Consider the following 20,480-nt stretch of genomic DNA (forward strand, 5'->3'; position numbering starts at 1 on the left):
TTGAACGACAGATAGATCAACGGGTTATGTTCGATGACGACAAAAAGTTTCGAAAGGGAAAAAAAGGAGGCAACTTTGTACATCCGATTCAGAATCGAGATTTTTAGGTTTTTATCGATTTTATGAATTAAGTGTATGAGGCATAAGCAGTCAGTTAGCCAATGAAGACATTTTATAAGGTGAAAATCAGCTGTAGTCAAAGTGAATTTTTTAGAAACGACAATTCATCTGCTGTCGACACCGACACCGAAAATACGTAATAAGCTGTCATTGAAGAATGATCTCTTATATAGACAAAACTATTCTCAAACAAATGAAGTAAAAGAGTTTGTATCGAAGAATAAAAAAGTTACTCAACGAACATAAGTACCAGATTCAGATGGTGCAATTACTGTTTGTTCTAGGTTTTTAACTGATAGGAAGAGCCTAGACATTGTTTGTTTGTATATTAAATACTCAAGGGTAATGTTCGTTCTAACGCCGCGCCACAGAAGGGTACCAATTCAGATTAATCTTTTTGTATGAATAACGACAGTAGACTCTATGAATTTGTGGCTATTCTATCGAACAACGTCGCAATTTTGTTCAGAAATTAAATTGCTGGTACAAGTTACCCAAATCTAATTTAACGACAGAGCATTGCAACATAGAACTATGTAATCATATTACAGATAACCTTGGATGCTGCGAAAGTAATTCATTACGTATTTGGGTAGCAATTTTGTGATAAAAGCGAATTCAGATGTGTGTTTTGAGCAACAAGCTTTGGCAGGTGTTTTTCAACAAGTATAGAACTAGAAGAGGCGAAATTTCTACACGGTCAATAATATTGACTTAACATCATCATGAACGGTAATATCGCTTTTTGAACGATAATATCGTGTCTTGAACGGCAATATCATATTTTGAACGTCCAAAATATCGTTCTAACGCAATATCGGTTGCCCAATGCAAAAGTTGAATATCACAAAGGAATTCACGTAAAATGAACCGAAAATATTCTTCATGTAATGGACCATTTTCACGGGGGGCAAACTACTATGTAACGGTCAACTTTCGCATGGAGCAGGCAATAAATTTATTATTTTAAAGACGAAATTCATCTAAATCTAGCACGACGCAGAAAATATTCCATTCAATGTTACAATTTCGAAAATAATTTCCAGTTGAATGATAAACAAAAAAGCGACGAATTACGAGTCAAAACAACAACATTTCAAATAGTTTTTCCATTGATTCCAACCAAGATTGTTTGTTTATCAGCGCAATCATCGACGAGCGATTTATCTCCCGTATGAGGTGTAGTTTTTTTCTGTTATTGTTGACATCACTGACGTCTACACGTAAATCAATAAAAATTTTATATTTGCAATTTGAGGTAATAAACAACTGATATCAGATCGGTTGATAGCAGCACATTGACTGTGCAAAGAATTCGTATACTAGAATTCATAGCAAAAGTCCCGTACAAACGATTTTCTATTTTAGAGACAGTGTAGAAGTTGGTAACAGCAATCAGCTTTTTTCTAGACCGGCATGTAGTTAGAGATAACAAACATTTTATTTATAAGTTTGAGCTATATGGTCTAGCCATTTTTATTTATAAATGCAACTTTTCCAACGTTAAAACTGAAAATTGTTTCCAAGAAATTCAGTTTTTTAGACAAAGTAAATATGAGCAATGAGCTATAATTGAATTACACACATCGGGCGCACAACTATTTACTTGTGAATACCGAAAACCAAGAGAAAAATCATTCAATGTGACCGCAGGAGCGCACGATCAAATTTCACTCAATTGCGAATGAGCTCTAATTGCGGTAATATTCAAAGATTTATTTAATAAAAAGCGCGAATCATAGTCTCCTCCATACCAGCTTTGTAAAAATTTTTATTAAAAATTCCAATTTTTTACTCTTTAAGGGTACATAAGCTTGTGAAGTACCTTTGAAGTCGGTTTTGAGATGTAGCGACTAGTTATTTTGCATATAAAAGTCACCAGTGGACTTTGGACTCATTGTTGTTTTTTCATCAAATTTTAATTCTCAGAAAACCGCTACAATTACTATCGACGTATGATTGTATCCGTCATCTGTTTTTGTCTATGACGGTAATGCTAAGTCATGATCCCTGGCAAGTATTCTCTTATATAACAGAACGGATGTTAAAACGACTGAAGTAATAGATTTTCAATCAAATATTAAAATTTAGTGCAAACAATAGAAGTAAAAGATTTACCGACAATACAGTGATATCTAGATATCTTGCAGTGTTTTTAAAACATAAACGTCCCAGAATAAAATACCAGAGGCTGCCATAATTTACTGAGTCGTCGATGGATACAGTGCCAGTAAGTTTGTATTTCGCTAGAAACGGAATCAGAACCCTCCCATTGCAAATAAAGTCGTTTCATCTGGATTTTTTTAGTGATTCTTCTATCTAAGTTTGCAATTTCAATAAGTGTCGACTTGCAACTGTTTACGTAGGCATTGGTAGCAGTTCTGCCTACCAAGAGAATTCGTATAGGGCAATGCCCCATACGCACATCACAAAATATGCATTCTTATTTACACAATTTATAAAGTAACTCAGTAAATCAAAATCATGATGAAATTAAGAAATACACTGCACATAGTGTAATTTACACTGTGTAAGTATGTAAAGTAGAAAATACAGAGCTAGGCTCTTTAATCTAAATTATTTATATTGTAAAACTGGTTTTTAAATTCATTCGCACATTTTATCAAATATCTGTGTTAACAGAACACGTCCAGTCAAAGACTAAAGTAAGGGACAAGCATGTAGGCAATTGGCGACAGTGCTCCTAAAAGTAGCGACACTGCCATCGACATTTGCCACCACAGAAATTGCACTGTATTATATGGCGAAACGGCTTTTCTAAAACTGAGGAGCATATTTACAGCTAATCAAGGAAATTGAGTCAATTTTTAAAAAAATTCTTCAAAAAATTGTCAATAATGTATTTATTTTCGACCCTGTGGGATATGTTTTTAAATTGACTCACTTTCCTTGATAATTTGATAATCAAATTTGTCGTGTTCGTAATTTATACCGTAACTCATTTTTAAATTACGAACCAAAAGATTTTCAAATATTTACAGAATTTGACTTCCCCTTATGGCTCCAATAACCGTGCAATTAATGCTTCGACTGAACTCAACAAATTTAACGAATAAATTACCAACAAAATTTGCGTCACAAATGGCAATTGTTGAGGAAACCACACCATTTTCTAGAAAATTTTATAATAAAATAAAATAACATTAAAGACGAAAACCGAGTTTGTTGAGTACAGACGCAGAATGCGACACCATTAGCGAGTTTGAAAGTTTGAATTACCACGCCAAAATTCTAACTTCAAGTTTGCACACATAATATACCGATCTATCTAGATATTTCCCGGTCAGTTCTTCCCGCTACGCTGAAAGAAACTTCTTCACCAGAAAGTTTCAGCCCGATGAAATATAGATACTTCTGGTCAGAAGATTCCCTGTTCAACAGTGTTGGCTGCACAAACCAAGGAATTCAAAAATTTCGTTTGCGCTGCATTTTTCCTTTAAATGTTTTTAAATAATTATTTGCTCGAATCAGAGATTCATTTATACTTTAAGAGTTCTGCAGTTTCCTATTTTTGCATCATCCATCAAAAGTCTTCCTTTTGAAGAAGGTGAAAACCATTTTTTATTAGTTTTTTAAGCGGGTGAGGGTTTGTTATCACAAATTAGTTCATATTAAAATTTTCTCCATGCGACCAAAATCAAACTCGGTGCGCCTGGTAATTCATACTAAGCTATTTCGACCATTAATGAACTCCTTAAACTTCGAAGATCGGAAATAAGATGATCTCGAACCACTGCAAGCTAAACGGTCATCTCCACAGAATAGATCTGTCCACCGAACCTGGTTTGGTACCTGAGATTGATTTACATTTCCTCAGGGATTGTCCGTTTTACAACAATATCATGTTTCGCACCTTTAGGTATTATGAACTCCAAAATGAGGATCTACTATCATCAGGTGACAAGTGCCTTAACGACTTTTTATCGAAATTTCCCTGATAGAAGTAGTAAAGTCAGTGAGAAGGGAACGAAGGATATTTGAGCTGGGCTTCTCAAAACCTCCCACAACTCTAATCTATCTATTTACATATTAGCGTTGTTGCATACCAATCATCATATAAAACCAAAGTCTGTCAGTCGGTGGAGTCTTCTATATTTTTCACAGCTGCATGAATACGATTCAAGTAAAGGTACTTCATCCTTTTCAAGGAAACATATTGATTTCCAAACAAGAATTACGACCAATTAAATTAACTTTCCAGTCCCCATTATGGGTAGAAAACAAATTAAAATATTTTTTATCAATCTAAAAGCTTTCGACGAACTGCTCATTAAATCAGTAAAAGCGGCTCACAAATCATATTGTCGATTGAATTAACCAAACAAACAAAGTTGTTCAGATAATATGGATTGGTCTAGACTCCTAGCAACAGGGGACATCGATTTTTTCTAGCTAAACTAACATTCGTGATGGTAGGAAAATTAGAGCCAATGTTTGATTTTAAACTATTTAAAGTGAATTTCTGAAAACTTCCAATAGAGTTGAACAATGTCAATCGCACACAAACAGTCTCATTAGTCAATTGATTTAGCTGTTTTTCCAATTTCAATTTTATTTGTCTTCGAAAAATGATTGTTTTTCGGTCGTCATCCGATGCCACTTAACGCGCGCGCTATCTCGGTCAGACTACGTAACACGTGAGTGCTTTCATTAATTTAGTTGAATTCATTGAAGTGAATTGCGAAAATGTTATCGACAAACATTTTACCATAATTTGCACAACTAAATTAAAAGTTGCGCGACAGCGTCCACATATCTACCGAATATATTCAATCATAAATGTTATCACATTTGGGGGGAATTAATGCCGATTCCAAATTGTTCCACAATCAGACCGGAGTGCTTTCACAAAATCTATAATTATTATCGTGACAACAAGATAAGAATTTCATTTAATTTTTCAACTCACAGTCGAGAAAAATAAATGAGTTTCTTCGAGTGCGAGAGTCGAGAGACAGGAAAAAAAAACAAGCCGGCTCTTCTTTCTGTTATTATTATTTGACCTCAGTCTGTGCTGAACGTAAATTTGCATATCAACTAAACATTCAACCGAAATTTTACGATAAAATTTTGAAAAGATACGAGAGCTATTTTCGGAACGAACACACCTTCGAAATGCGGCTTGATGATAGGATGATCAAAAATTCGCATTTTTAAACGAACCGAAAAGAAAATAAATTTATTGTGAAGCCGAGTGCTGTTTATATTATGAGTCTGTTTTTTGTTGAGAGTTCCAGCTCTCACAGCTGTAGTATGAAAAAGGTATACCCGTTTGGTCAAGGAATTTGTGGTCGTAAATTTAAACGTCTTACGAAAGAGAATTGGTAAAAAGCTGGACTGGACAGGTTAAAGGCGCTTATTTCTGAACAATTTTTTTGTTTAAATATTCGTTTTCATTCTCTTATCTTATAACCCTGACAGAATAGTAAGGTCTTCTCGTACCAGAGACTATACAACTACAACATGGACGGCTGAGAGACCGATAACCGATTTTTTTGCCAGTAAAAGTTAGTAAAACATTGAAATGTTAATGATGCAACTAATCAGCAAAAATTTATAACTAAACCTACACAGCACCACCGTCCAATGTCCATGTTGTTTACAAACAACAACGAAATGGGAAAGCTTTTTTTTTGTTCGTCAAGTCAATTTATTTCGATTGAATTTTGTTGTGATTGTGATCAGCGGAAAACAACGTGAAAATTGGACTTTGGACTGCGCATTTGTTTAGATTGAGTTGGGATTATTTTCACTCGAAATTTTCGTTATTTTCGGTGACGAATTTGAAGCGTCACGAACGTTCCGGAACTAAACAAAGATTATAGACCGTCTTGGAAACTCAGATAAAATCGGAAAGAAATCACAGAATTCGCAGAGTGAAAATAAATAGACAAGTGAGGAAATCCTATCCTCCCAAAGATTTTCCTCGCTTTTATGTCCTCAATTTCATGTACCACTTTCAGCAGAGCGTATTTTTGAGATAATGAATTTTCTCGAAGTTTCTTCAGATGAGTTCAGGAATTTCTCGAGAAATATTTTCAAGAAATATTTTCTCGAAAATAGGCTCTGACTCCAGACAATCAGTCCTTTCTGTGTCGAAGCACACTTCGGCTAAGCGAACCAGCTGGTATGTTTTCCTATACAATAGGTGTCCGACAACTGGTACATGTCCGGAGATTCGTGTAACCACCCATCCTAGCTTAATATCACAGAAACACTCTGGAATGTGTGAACAAAGAAACTGCAAAAGTAAACGAGAGAAGTTTAAATTTCAGTCTCTCTACATTTAAGTGGATGTCGTTCCGATTAAAAATAAAAATAAAGAAACGAAAAAACTATGAAAACGAAACCAGGCCAATTAGAGTGTACCGGCACTGGAAAAAACATTTCGCAGGAATGACAAAATATTTTGAATTTAAAATTGAATTCGACGCCGATCGCTTCATTTTGTTTGGGTTCGTAATAGGACACTGCATAGCAGAATTTATTTCACACTTTTTTTTTGTTTAAACTGTTGAAGTTACACATTTCACCTGTATGGACAATGTGGATTGAGCTTCAAAAATTTTTAAAAATGCGCTTTGTCACGGCGATGATGCTAAAAATGAAACTTTTGTTTTGTATACAAAATCGGACAGCTTAACGTTTTCGAAACTTATGCAATTTTTAACATTTAAACCTGCCGAGTATACAGGCTATTCGAGTCGTTGGGAAATTTTGTTTTAGTCTTTTCAAACAGGGTTGGGTGCTAATTGGTGAGAGCTAGTTTTGGTTCTACAAATTTTTGTTATTTGAAGTTAAATCGGATAAATGTTGTGCAAGGACAAAGTTGTTTCTTAAAACTTTAGTCTTTACTGATAGGTCTTATGAAGCATGAACAGTCATTAAATAGACTGATATCGTTACATACCTGTTAAGCATCATAAAGTCAAGGTTTGAATCCCACGCCAGGTGGGACAAGTTCAACATTCGAATTTTGAAAGTAAATACCATCCTCCACTACTGGCGAATAGTCACTACGAATTTTCCTACACATATTACGGCCCCATTAACCCTCAATTCCAGTAAAAGCGACTACTCATCTGTTACTACAATCAATCTATTACTTCATCTGTTTAAAGCAAATATTCGATGAAAAATCTTGTATTTCATCAATTTCAACATAGTTTTGCTACGTAACATTATCACGTTGCCGTGCGACTTGTCAACTTTAGGAACACCGGAAAGTGCTAAGGGAGTCGAGGAATACCTCCAAATAAATTTCTAAAAATTTCTAAATTTCTAAATATTCCTCGACTCCCTTTGCACTTTCTGGTGTGCCTAAAGTACCTGCTCGAGCATTATGCCCTACGTGTTAAAAAGCGTGAGCTCGACGTTTAGTTTAGTCTCGTTTCTTCTATATAACAATAGCAGAAATTAATGTTGAAATTGATGAAGTACAAGATTTTTTTATCAAATATCTGTTGTTTGATGTTAATCTTTTAAAAACGACAGCGACTAGAAGATTGTATTATAGAAAATAGAAAACATTCACCGGAAATCACGGTGTTGAGGAATTTCGCGCCGTGTCATTCAGAATAACCCACAAAGTGACATTTTCCTTATACAAAATGTGTCATTTTGTCAACTATTGTGAATGACGCGGCCGAAATCACTTCGGAGATAAACAAATTTGAGAATCTTGTCCAACGCATCTCTACGAAGAACTTAAAAGACAACAAAAAAAGTTCAAATCATTTTCCGAATATTTAACCACTGAGACACACAACTCTCTGATTAATTCCAAATCGGTCATCAACTACTCTGACTACTGCAGAATACAGTACAATAAAATCATAAAGAAATTCCATAATTTTCAAAACTTACTTTGTGTCGATGAAAATTTGCCATTTTCCGCTAGTCCATTGGACGCATTCATAACAATCGGTGCCATGACTGTTTTGTTGTTGCAATTCACAAACATCAAATTTTCGTTTTTTTGTAAAAAAAATATTATTTTATCCAAATGACGATTCTATGCCGTCTTTTCGAGCACCAATGGGACCAATTTACAATGTAAATAATTTAGGTGAATGACCTTACTTTGGGATAATTGCCAAAATACACTTAACACTCCTACGGACTACAATGAGCTGTGTGTTTTACAGCTGATGCACTGAAGTTATAATTGCACTCAATATTGTGTAATAAGTCGACACTACGTTGTTATTATGGTAGGTTCTATAAACACCGACAGACTCACCACAAATATTTGATTTTGTATTTTGTATGTACGACAAGTATCTCTCTCTGATATAGTTTCAATGCTTCAATATCTCAAGATCAAAGTTGATATACGAAGTTAAACAAAAAAAAACGATGAAATAGAAAAAAAAATTGAATTTCACAACACACAACACGTTACAGAGCAATTGAAGGAATAACAAAAATTGTCTTATCGCTCACTAATTTATACACATTAAATGAAAAACCGAAAATTCGTTTTTATCGTTCGTCGTTGTCAGAGAGCGCTAGTGCTGTAATGTAGAGCAGCGGCAGCGTACACACAAATTTTTATTAATTTTTTTTAGTTGGAAATTGGTAGATCAACACAATAAAATATGGAAAAGTTTTGTGTGGATATTTTGCGTATTTCCAAATGAAATTAAAAGGAAAAAAACTTTCAACTTTTTCTTAAATGAAAACAAGATTCTTGTAAACAAAAGCAAATTGTTCGCAGAAATGATCGGAGGATGTGTGTCGTATAAAACTTTGAATGTCCTTCATAACACGAACAGCTACACAGAACGGCAACGAGACGTACACATCGAAATGAAAATGTTCGGAAAACACTTGAATAATGTCAGCCAGCTTACAAAAATAGCTGCGAATTTTCACACTGACAAAAATTTTCTTTTTCGATTTTTTTCCTTTACCGATTGGACGTGTTGAATCACTGATAAAAGGACTTACACTGGAAAATTGAATTTCAATTTTCCACACTCATAAACTATATCGTTATGAAGGAAACGGCTGATTGTTTTGATTTCGTATCTTTCGTATTTTGATTTAGCATTCAGTGATGCTCTCTCTGTTTGAATTGACTTTGTTCCGATTTCTTTATATATTGAAAAAATTTACTAATTCATTCACTTGAACCGTCAGAAGCGTACTAATCGAGTGACAAGAGCTGTTTCGTGTATTTATTTTAAAAAGACACCAACAACTTTGAATGAGCTTTGCAATGTTAGTTCAACGAAAAAAAATGATTTTTTTTACAGAAACACCACACACAACACACTTTAATCAGCTGCGAACCAGTCAACGTTGGGTTGGAGTGTGCGTTTTTCAGATATGTATATACACTGCTCGCTTGTTTATTTCTTTTTTTTTTATTTTCTTCGCTTTTTTTGTTGTCTTTTTTCTTAATTAAATTAATGCGTGTGTCTCTTGGCAATCCGGTTTTTTTACTCATAAATTTTCAATAAAACATTTTGTGTAAATGTTACACTTTTAGTAACACTTTGCAATTCCGATGAATTCTGTCGAGGAAAAAAGAATCGTTTCGTTCTTCTCTGATGTTTAGTCTCTTTATATACTGAAATGCTCTACTAAAAATATTTCCACAAAAGAATCGTAATAATGAATGACGGAGACGAATATTGAATGAGACGGGAGAGACGACCAGGAATTCATTCCGAGCATGCGTTCTGAAATTTTATGCAATAAGATCTTATGTTGACGTTACAAAAGCAGCGTTTTCATTTCGTATACATACATTGTCTGTATACGTAACAATGGTAATGTTGTATGCATTACGTAGGGCTAAATAAATGGATAGTTGACCTATTTTCATTCATTGCATGGTTTTTTGTGTGTATTCGTTGAATATATTAATTAATGACTGTTTCAGTCATCTGAATGGAAACTTTTAGAATTTTGAAACGCAATCAACGACTCCCACATACATCAATATTACAAGAGTATGAACGAGTAAGTCAATTAGTTGAATGCGAGAAAGTTCTGTTACTACTATCAATGAAGACTTTACATGCTACATGTGTCTTTATTAACCTCGGTTACGCCTTGGATCAACCAAATTCACTCTACTTTTCATGTTTTTATCCCTAGCTATGTAATAGTAATTTGTAAACGGGCGACCAAAAATAGTCATTATTTACGTCGTTGTTTGGAACTTCTTATTTAGTCGAGGGTGGTGTTTGCAGCTCGAGGCGAGTGCGAAAATTTCCAATAATTATGTAACATATTTAGCGCATTAAGTCTCCGGGAAATGAGTTTTCCTACCTGCCTCTCGCGAAAGTTGTCCATTACATAGCAACTTGCCCCTAGTCAAAATTGTCCATTACTTAGAGGGATTGTTTTGAAAAACAGTCTACCGAAATCGGACGCATTTCGCAGTGGACTTTTTTATATGTGCCTAGAAGCCAAAACCACTTTCAAAAAAATTCTTCGAAGTTTGTGTGGCTGGTGAAAGGTGATCAAAAATCCAAAACTTGCACTTTTCTTACAAAAATTTCTCCAGTTCCGCGAGCCGTACAGGGTCGTGTGGGGTGTCATTAGAAAGGTAATCACACGTACTATTGAGCCGAATAGGGACTTATTGGGTTTAAAATTCATTGACACTGAAATATGTGCAGTTGATGTTTTCAACTGAAGACTTACACTGTTCTTACTGAAATTTCTCGAGGTACACAAAACGTACGTGGTCGTGTAGGGTGTCATTTGACAGGTAATTTCGGGCTTTCGGTGGTTTCGGGCCAAATAAGGTCTTATGTGGTTTGGATAGCATACAAAGCATCCAAACTTCATAAGACCCTATTTGGCTCAAAAGCACATTAAATTACCTGTCAAATGATACCTCACACGACCATGTACGTTTTGTGTACCTCGAGAAATTTCAGTAAGAACAGTGTAAGTCTTCAGTTGAAAACATCAACTGCACATATTTCAGTTTCAATGAATTTTAAACACAATAAGTCTCTATTCGGCTCAATAGTACATGTGATTACCTTTCTAATGACATCCCACACAACCCTGTACGGCTCGTGTAACTGGAGACATTTTTGTAAGAAAAGTGCAAGTTTTCGGTTTTTGATCACCACACAAACTTCGAAGAATTTTTTAGAAAGTGGTTTTGGCTCCTAGGGTCGAATACCTTTCTAGGCACACATAAAAAAGTCCACTGCGAAATGCGTCCGATTTCGGTAGGCTGTTTTTCAAAAGAATCCCTCTTAATAGACTAATTTTGGTTCATTTTCCGATGTGCAAATCGAGAGGCAGTAAGCTAGAATACATTCAATGCTGCTACCTTCTTCACGTCTTCGAAAAAGAAACTTTATGATACTCACAATCTCACTTGTGTATTTTTGTGCAATTTGCTCCGGTCTCGGCTCTAGTAACTGTTTTCCGAAAAGTGTAGTTATATACCTCGTCTTCGGCTCCGATATACTAACTCTACACTTATAAAGACAGATACTGAAAGACACTCTTGTGTCACAAGTTGTGAGTTCGCTTTTATCACGAAAGAGATTGCTCATTATTACTCATGTAATGAGGTTTAACGTTCATCTCAATGAAGTAATGACTCATTTCCCGAGTGAAAAAACTTTTTTTTTAATTTTAAGCAGGGTGCAGGGATTATATTTGGGAAAACATTTTCCCTATTGTTCCAATATTTTCCCAAATTTTCTAATTTTTCCCATTTTTTCCCTAAAACAATTTTCTGGAAAATAGTGAAAATTTTGAGTAAAAGCGGGAAAATTTGGATGACATTTGTATGAAAAATGGTAAAACGCCTTACAAGCAAAAGTCTGTGCTGGGTCTGGCGATTCCCGGAAGATTTTTTGTATAAAAAAATGCATTTTTCGAATTTTAAGGGTCATTTCCAGATTTCTCTGAAGGGTCGTATTGGTAGCGAGTACTACACTGTCTCAAATTTTCTTATGAGTCATCTGTTATCGTCAGAACGACCAAATAAGATATGAGCTTTTGTTATTTTGTCTTTATACATCAGAATGCTAAAACTAATGAAGTAAAAGATTTCGTATCTATTGAAAATGTTTTGATAAATACAAGTGATGGTGCGTGAAACAAAATTCACTGAATTAGTCTGTTTGTGTTGGAAAATTGATTAGTCAGAAAATAATACAGAAAATCGAATACTCGCACACAAATTCACAAACATAGCCCATCCAGCAAAAAGGCCTATTTTCAGGTATTTTTACGAAAATTTCGAGAATCTGTTAGAATTTCATGAATTTCAAGAATCAATTTTACGAAAATAGGCCTATAACTAAAGCACTGTCTATGTCTGTCACCCACCGTTCCTTTAAACCAACTGTAATTTTTAGAACATCCGTTGGTGGTATTACATCAATAAGGAACTGCATCAGCATTCACGAAACTATAAAGTTTAGGCCTTCAAGTCGATATACAAGATCGAGCCAAACATTTTCTCATATCGGCCATAATGTTGCAAGCCCGAGTAGAACTTTAAAGTCAAGGTTTAACCGAACGTTTCGATCATGAGCAAGAATCTTTGGATATTCCGTTGGTAAGTACGAGTGCCAGCACATTCAGCCCATGTGACAGTCAGAAACATCGAGTTTTGATGTTAATTAAGTCAATGAAAGTAGATAAGTAGGTATGGCCAGTCCATACAAGTCGGAGCACATACGGATTTGCATGGCGCCACCTCAAACGAACTCATTTCTAGTGCAAATTTCCACTAGAAATGAGTTCGTTTGAGGTGGCGCCATGCAAATCCGTATGTGCTCCGGCTAGAACAAATTTGAACGTTTGGCCATACCTATCAATTTACTTTCATTGAATTAAGTCGATCAAATCAAACGCGGGCCTCTTAACAGTTTCCAGAATCTGTATTCATTATTTATGCGGGTGAGTTCCCGATGATTTAAAAGTTAATAGGGCCTTAACACTGTGTAGAGCCCTCTCTTCCAAACGAAACGACCATCAATGTTCCACAGCCTCCACTTCTTCCTCAAATTGCACATTAAAATCGGAAGAAGCGCGACATTCGTACGTGGCCAGTGATGCATCTACCTTTGTGTCGCATTGTTGTGCTGGTGCCGCATTGGTTTCATTGGATTCGGAATAGTCACAATCGTCGGAACTGTCGGAATCGGTTGATACTTCCGGATCTTGATACCAATGTATGAGCGCACCTTTCCATTCTTCTTTAGGCCCGTCGTACGAAGTAAATTTCAAATGAATATTGCTCTGGAACGAATGAAAAGAAGCGGTTTAGAGACTCTTCGCACTTGAACATTTGGTGCGGCTTCTGGTTCCAGTAAATTCGAAATTCGACACTTACTTCGTCCAGCAAAACAAGTAATTGATCGCGTGTTGCATCTCCGCTACGTTTCAGATTGTAGCAGTTGCAAATCGCATGCAATTGCCGAACGGTGGGCAAGTGATACCAGTTCTGTTTAATGTTCAAGGGATCCATTTCGTGAATTTTTTGGTTTTGCTTTCTGACACAAATGCACGATAGACTAACGATGTTGACGGGGTTGAGCTTTGTTTCAATTTTCGGGCCAATCATTGGTCGCCAATGTGGCCAATGTATAAATCGCCCAAAACCACTTACAGTGGAAGAGTGACGCAGGTCCTGTTATTATCCACTTGCAAAAGAACTGATATCGGTGTAGGTGACGCTTACAGATTCGACACGCAAAAACGGCAGCTGATGAGGAAAGTACGCGAAAGTTTTATCAACAAAAATTTTACACGAAAAATTTTAGGAAGAAAATTATAAAAAAAATGTGTCAAAAGTGGCAGCTTCCATTTGTAGAAATTTAAAAATTCATCGTAATTCAAAAAAATTTACGAAGTTCGAAAATTTGAGAAAATTCGAAAATTTGACGAAAATCGGAAATTTGACGAAAATCGAAAAATTGACAAATTTTGAAAATTTGAGGAAATTCGAAAATTTGACGAAAATCGAAAAATTGACTAAGTTTGTAAATTTGAGGAAATTCGAAAATTTGAGGAATTTCGAAAATTTGAGGAAATTCGAAAATTTGAGGAAAATCGAAAATTTGACGAAAATCGAAAATTTGACGAAAATCGAAAATTCGACGAAATTCTATAAATTTCAAAGGAACTTTCTATCTACCAAATATCTCGAGATATGACTTACATAGCTCATTAAAACGCTCCCCAATTAACCAAATTCTTCCTTTCCGAAAATTCGGAATTCCTTCGGAAAAAGAACAATAGATGTCGCTTTTGTTCTTTTCCGAAGGAATTCCGAATTTTCGGAAAGGAAGAATTTGGTTAATTGGGCTCATAGCTACCAAATGGGCGACTTTTTAGGAAAACCATGAAAGACGTGTCGACTAGAATGTGAATCTATATACAATTGTCTTTTAAACTAACTTTACATCTGCAATATTTTCTGAGTTATAGGTCCCATAGCTCAATAGCTTAACACGCTCATAGCTCTGAAATTATAAGATTTTATGAAAATTCCTTCAAATTACTTTCTTAGAATTACGTCCTTGACATACCCTGAACATTTCAGCCAAATCCACCGATAAATTTAAAAGTTTCGTTGTAACAGAAGGACAAAGTGACAAAGGTTGGTAAAATTCGTCAATTTCAAAATGTATAAAAATCCATTTCTTCATACAAATTTCCAAGTTTTGAAATTTAATATATCGGCCAAATCTTAACCTTATGATGCGTGTGATAGCTCGTTGGGGAGTGGTAGGAGCGGAGGGTCAAAAAAGTTGTGTATATATGTTACTACGAAAAAAAACTTTTGCACATTTTTTAGTGTGAACGAACTTGCGTCACGGCCCTTCACTAACGTAGGGCCATGAAAGAAGTTTTTCAATCAGATGCTCTTCGCGCTGAAAAGAATTCAACAAAGTTTCAGATTTCGCTCATAGATGAAGATTGATTAACGTAACCGAGTAGCGACTCTATGTCCATCTGTGAGTGAAAAATGGAATTACGTGATGCAGTGACACTAGTGACAGTTCCTATTGTTTTCAAAATACAATTCTTCAAACTGCAGCTCGGGCAGTTCAGTTCGATCTGTTGCTTGAAATGGCTAATCCAAAGCCGAATATCGCCGTTCAAAAGCAACTTGTCCGCGGAACGCAAAAAACCAATCGACTGGCCACTGTCAAAACCCATACGTCACCGTCATTATATCAGCAAAACAATCCAATACGAACGGTAACCGCTGCTGCATCGACGAAAGACAAATACCGAAAACCTCAGTTGCAAGCTACGATGGGATTAGCCCAACAAATCGATCAGTGGAAAGCGAAGACCGGACCAAAATACAATGACGTTTGTGACTTAACACCCAGATCTAGGGCTGTTGTGACCGAGCGGGTAAAAAATCAGAATCCTGTGGTTCTCTGTGTTGAGATGTAAACGAACCCAAAAAATTTAATTTCCTTCGCAGATCACGCATCAGCTGAATTTCCCGACAGAGGCAACCGTTTTCAAGAAGTTGATTCCGGTGAACGTAAACGATTCCGTGCTGGAAGAGATTTGTCCAAAGGTGAAGAAGCGTCGACCATTCACACGCCATAAAGACCCGGAACCCGTGCTGGGAGATTATTTGACGCCAGTCGTTCCGTTGGAATTGAAAATTGAACAATCTGACAGTACGATTGAGCTGAAACAACCGGACAGTTTTGACTACAGTCGCATGTACAGTTTGTTCAAAGTGTTGAACGCCGGGTTATGATACTGAGCCTCATCGAATTGTTTGTTTAGATTTTATACTTCATGACTTGACTTAATGTACCTCGTCCTAGTGATAGCAAATTTTGTTCTTTGTGATAATATGACATTGAAGAGCGTGTACGCTTCGGGCATCGAATTCAGAATTTTATTTACTAAGAGATCTGAAAAGGTCACAGCACCGGATTCAGTATCGGACTTTCGATGGGTAAGAGATGAACAGTAATTTGTTTACCGCGGGGAGAGGACAGGAAATTCCAACAAGACCGTATTTTCGCTCGACTTTTTTCTTCCAGAGGTGAACGCAACGTTTCCTGGCTTTCTTTTGATGATAATTAGCAAGTGTGTTTACGGTTTCGTTTCACTTGAACAAATCGTTCAGAGCAATGAAAAATCTCAGGTGGTAGGTGCTTCTGTCCACTGCTGACAGTCGGTCCGTATACCAACTGTCTTTCGGGTCTACGTCGGTATCGCTCGCGTAGACCCGTTTCTGGCCAAATCTCAAATCTGCGGACAAGCATGATAGAAGAGTGGCATCTCTGAATCCACACAACAATTCAATCCATCCACCTTGTGCTAAACTGAAAGAACGTGACCTTCTACATGTCAATTATCTCTTCTCCAAACCCAATACATGTATTTCCCTGGAGTCAACGACTGGATGGTAGGATCTAGAGTGTTAGGTTATTTCACTGTATACAGTGCCACGGAAGGAACTTGTGGGTTCCCTGGTTCAGGTAATTTAACTATATTGTTTGACAAATTGACTTGAAACTACATAACGTAGGTAGTCCAATCACATGATCCAATGACGGTGATTGATGTTAGTTATAAATTTGGGGTCATCCATAAAGTACGTACTCACTAAGTGGGGAGGGGGGGGTCTAAAATTGGACCTTTTTGTATGGAAAAACGCGTACGAAACGGGGGGGAGGGGGTCAAAAATTTGCCGTACACCGCGTACGTACTTTATGCATGGCCCCTTTCACGCACCTCGAGTGGCGGCCCGGCTCTGTTCAACACAATCATACAATGTGTATGCAAAGTATCAACGTAATGAACGAGGGCGGGCAAAAAGTAGGGTCACCACAGGGTTCTACTCGATTGTTTAAGGTCAAGAGGCGAACACAACGTTTTTCATGTGTGCATGTTGTGTTTTGCCATTTTTCGAAAACATCGATTCGCCATACCATTTTTCAAAACATATTTGAGAGAATAGATTAAGATTGGCTTGGTCGGTATGTGTTTTTAATGTAGATGGATTCGGTGGGGTTTGATATATATATAATTTCGCTTATTGAAGACTTGTTTTTACAATGTTATACAAAGTTGGATTATGTAACAATCTAGTGGTCAGCAAAATTATGTTGCTTTTCAAACTATGAAAAAAAGGATGTCGTCGAGTAGTACAAAGGTTTTATAATGATAGGTTGGACATTTTTTTTGTGTTTTTTTTTTGGTGGGGTTTGAAATTAAGATTCTCTTAGTTGCCCACATTGCAATGTCAAACGTATGTCCAAGGTCTTTAAGTTGTGCTACGTAAAGTCCTTTTTCATCCAGCGATCAGCATAGCCTCCCAATTGAAATATCTTGAAATTGTCAATAATGTGTGGCAACCGTGGCAACATGTACAAAACTAAAACCAAAACCAACCAGAAATCGGTGGCGATCCACTTGTTACAATACATCAACAAATATTTGCTCTAGTTTTCTCACTAGAAGAGTCATTCAACCAGTGGTCAAGAAAATGCAATTTTATCATGGCCTATTGAGGGGAGAAAATAAGGCAAGACAATAAACACAACTCGTCAGAGAAACGGGTCTTCAAAAAAAAATATTGAGTTTGTTTGTCCGAACACCTCGCTAATACTGCAATATACAGTATTTACAGTATATATCTGTAATTACTTGCCGAGATCTAGTTTCTGCTGCAATTAATTTCAAGTTATACCGGAGCCCGACCCAACAAATTTTTTTGAGTTTGTTTGCCCGCAGCTCTTATACACACTGCTATTTACTCTATTTACTGTACCAACGCACTGTCCAGTGGAGTGGAAACAACTGATGATGACTAGATCACGCTAGTCGCTGACCGCCACTGAATCCCGAGGTCGAAACAGCGTCTTTGCTTCACTATTTTTCATTTCACGTGATCAAGTTGGGTGAGGGAAGAGCTGTTTGCTCTGTTTGTTTGTTTTTTGACTCGGTTTAGTATTAATAGCCTTGCGCTGTGGATGAGTTACAGTGTTGCATTCGATCCGTTGCCAAATCGCAACGTAAAAACATAGCTAACGCCGACCCGTACGAAACACCTATTCGTATCAAAAGCCTTTACTGTGAAACTCTTCATTTCTTTTACTTCATTCTCTACTGAAAAGCTATTCGCCCTTTAAAATCACTTACATTATCTTTCTTTGCCTTGTTAGCATATACAAATAAATTGCCGGAGGCAATATAGACAGCCCCGTACGAAGTCAATTTTCATAAATTCCTATTTAAACAGCTATATACCGCTATATTTACCTATATTTTCCTATAAATAAACATTTCACAGATGAATATGCTATTATATAGCTCTATATGCCTGTATATAGCTCAATATAGGTGAATATAGATATATATAGATGTCCATATATGTAATGCCTGAAACACCCCACACAAAAAACAAATTATTTCCATGTTAACAGAAACTCTCTAAGTATCATTTTTCCCAAGATATTTCTATTTTACTAAAATCCAATATGGCCGCCGACAGCCATTTTGTTAGGAGACCGGAAATAGTACCGACGCTTTACATTCGTTAATACCTTTCAAACAAAAAAAATTCATGAAATTCGGTCAAAATTTACTCGAGATATTGTCAAAATACACCACGTTCACTGTACGGCCGAGTAGCCAGATAAGAGCTCACTCCAAGAGACCTAGCTCACGCTCCGAAGAACATAATTTCAAAAACTATTAATTAATTATTTTTTCCTGATTGGTACGTTCAATACCTATCTAATAAAGCTAAAACAGACGAAATATGTTGAAATGTGGCCGACCTACAAGCAAAAACTGCTTGCCGCCCTGTGCCTGTTTCACACTAAGGGGTCTAACTCACGAGTCGGTCATCCGATTTCCATAAACTTTTTTTTTTTGTCGATCGGTATTGTAAATACCTTTTATTTGACGTATCAGTTACAAGTGTAACGTTTGAATGTCCGGAGATATCTTCGAAAAACCGTAAAGCACTTATTGGGCCACAGCTCGGGAGGGGTCCATCCAAAATCACTCATCTTCGAACTTAGCCTGTCTTTTGACATTACCAAACGGGAAAAAAAAGAATTTTCAAAATCGGATGCGTTTTACTCAAGTTATCGTGCAGACGGACAGACGGACAGAAGGACATTTTTTTCACTGATTTGGCATCTCTAGACAACCACAATAGGTTTCCCCTTACTCAGGGAGTCCAATTCGACGTGTTACGGACGTATGCGTAAACGCATAAAACCCCAGTACTTCGTACGGGTCTGAAAAACCAGGCACGGCCCCTTCTAATGTTTATCACAACGCTACTGACTGTTTCCTAAACACTGGACGCCCATGTAGTTTTCTGATTACAGCGGCGGGACTTTAGTGATTTCAAACGTCCTGTATAAGGGCGCACCGATTTGAACTACACTGGATCGTCAATCAACAATAGCGCCGCGATGATTCTCGTTTCAGCTTCTTTCTCTTTCTAAAGTATTCTTGTTGTCCATGGGTTGATAACAATAATTTGTGATAGACACAAATTTTGTATATCTCTCGGACTGGCAAGTAAAAGACTCAATTATCAATGACAGTGCGTTGACTGTACTATCAACAGCAATTAACTGCTAATTATGTCGGGGGATACCCCACAAAAAAAAATGTTTATTTGTCAGCAGCTCTCATACACGCTATTTACTGTACTATCTGCTGCATTTAATTGTGAGTGTTGTAAATACAACAATGTGAGTGTGGAGCCGGATTTTCTTCAATTTTGCTGTATAATTAAGCTCTAATTAAGCAAGAAACTAACACTAACACGTCTACACCAAACCCTTTTAAGTCAATTAATTATACGAGCCACCCACCCGGAATAGTTTGTTTTAATCTATATATAAAGCGTTTTGAAATTATTGAGTTGAACTGTGTGATCATTGAAACTAGCCGGTTGAAACGGTCGTCTTAAGGAAAGTTTTCGATTAGCGATAGGTGGTTGGGAACGATGTTAAGGTGTAACACTCACACATATGATCGAACAAATCGAACAAGACACGACCAATAGCTCTAGGTCAATCGGTCCTTTTGGTGAGTTTCGTTGAATCCATTTTTGGTTTGCAACTACAAAAGAAATTGTCAAACTGGTGATTGGTGGTGATTGCAAGCTGAGATGATTATATTACTTGAAGTAGTTACGAGCGGGCTTTCTTTTTCGCAAACCCAACCTATTCCTCCAATGGCTGTCACGGTCACACTAGTATCGGACATAAGAAACAACTTTTTCTACTTTGAGATGTCGTGTAGCTCGGCCGTTGCTTCTGGTCCTTATAGATCGAAGAAATATTTACGATTTTTTTGTCGGAAACGATTGGTAAAACATTTCA

The 20,480-nt window shown here is 36.6% G+C and overlaps 3 protein-coding genes across 3 annotated transcripts in view; 1 reads left to right on the plus strand and 2 right to left on the minus strand.

Moving 5' to 3' along the window:
• LOC119075331 (6-phosphofructo-2-kinase/fructose-2,6-bisphosphatase-like) overlaps positions 1-9,719 on the minus strand; it is a 61,033-nt gene extending 51,314 nt beyond the window's left edge. The window contains exon 1 of the mRNA XM_037181758.1: positions 8,008-9,719. Coding sequence (XP_037037653.1) covers positions 8,008-8,104 — 97 coding nt within the window. The 5' untranslated portion in view covers positions 8,105-9,719. The remainder of the gene's footprint in view (positions 1-8,007) is intronic.
• Positions 9,720-13,094: 3,375 nt separating this feature from the next.
• LOC119075360 lies at positions 13,095-13,643 on the minus strand. The gene is made up of 2 exons (XM_037181794.1): positions 13,475-13,643; positions 13,095-13,380 (listed from the first exon to the last, which is right to left on the minus strand). Exons 1-2 carry the CDS (start codon positions 13,607-13,609, stop codon positions 13,114-13,116), a joined length of 402 nt encoding a protein of 133 aa, XP_037037689.1. The 5' UTR covers positions 13,610-13,643; the 3' UTR covers positions 13,095-13,113.
• Positions 13,644-15,136: 1,493 nt separating this feature from the next.
• Positions 15,137-16,006, plus strand: LOC119075357. The gene is made up of 2 exons (XM_037181789.1): positions 15,137-15,510; positions 15,584-16,006. Exons 1-2 carry the CDS (start codon positions 15,217-15,219, stop codon positions 15,869-15,871), a joined length of 582 nt encoding a protein of 193 aa, XP_037037684.1. The 5' UTR covers positions 15,137-15,216; the 3' UTR covers positions 15,872-16,006.
• The last annotated feature ends 4,474 nt before the right edge of the window (positions 16,007-20,480 follow it).

This window comes from Bradysia coprophila, unplaced genomic scaffold (assembly GCF_014529535.1).
Source record: "Bradysia coprophila strain Holo2 unplaced genomic scaffold, BU_Bcop_v1 contig_200, whole genome shotgun sequence".
Classification (NCBI taxonomy): Eukaryota; Metazoa; Arthropoda; class Insecta; order Diptera; family Sciaridae; genus Bradysia; species Bradysia coprophila.

What these genes read in the sequence shown, in the direction of transcription:
- LOC119075360 (XM_037181794.1), bottom strand. Translation starts at nt 13,609, where the DNA reads ATGGATCCCTTGAACATTAAACAGAACTGGTATCACTTGCCCACCGTT. An exon ending in TACTTGTTTTGCTGGACGAA is followed by an intron (nt 13,381 to 13,474) that starts GTAAGTGTCGAA and finishes CATTCGTTCCAG; the next exon opens with AGCAATATTCATTTGAAATT.
- LOC119075357 (XM_037181789.1), top strand. Translation starts at nt 15,217, where the DNA reads ATGGCTAATCCAAAGCCGAATATCGCCGTTCAAAAGCAACTTGTCCGC. An exon ending in GGGCTGTTGTGACCGAGCGG is followed by an intron (nt 15,511 to 15,583) that starts GTAAAAAATCAG and finishes TTTCCTTCGCAG; the next exon opens with ATCACGCATCAGCTGAATTT.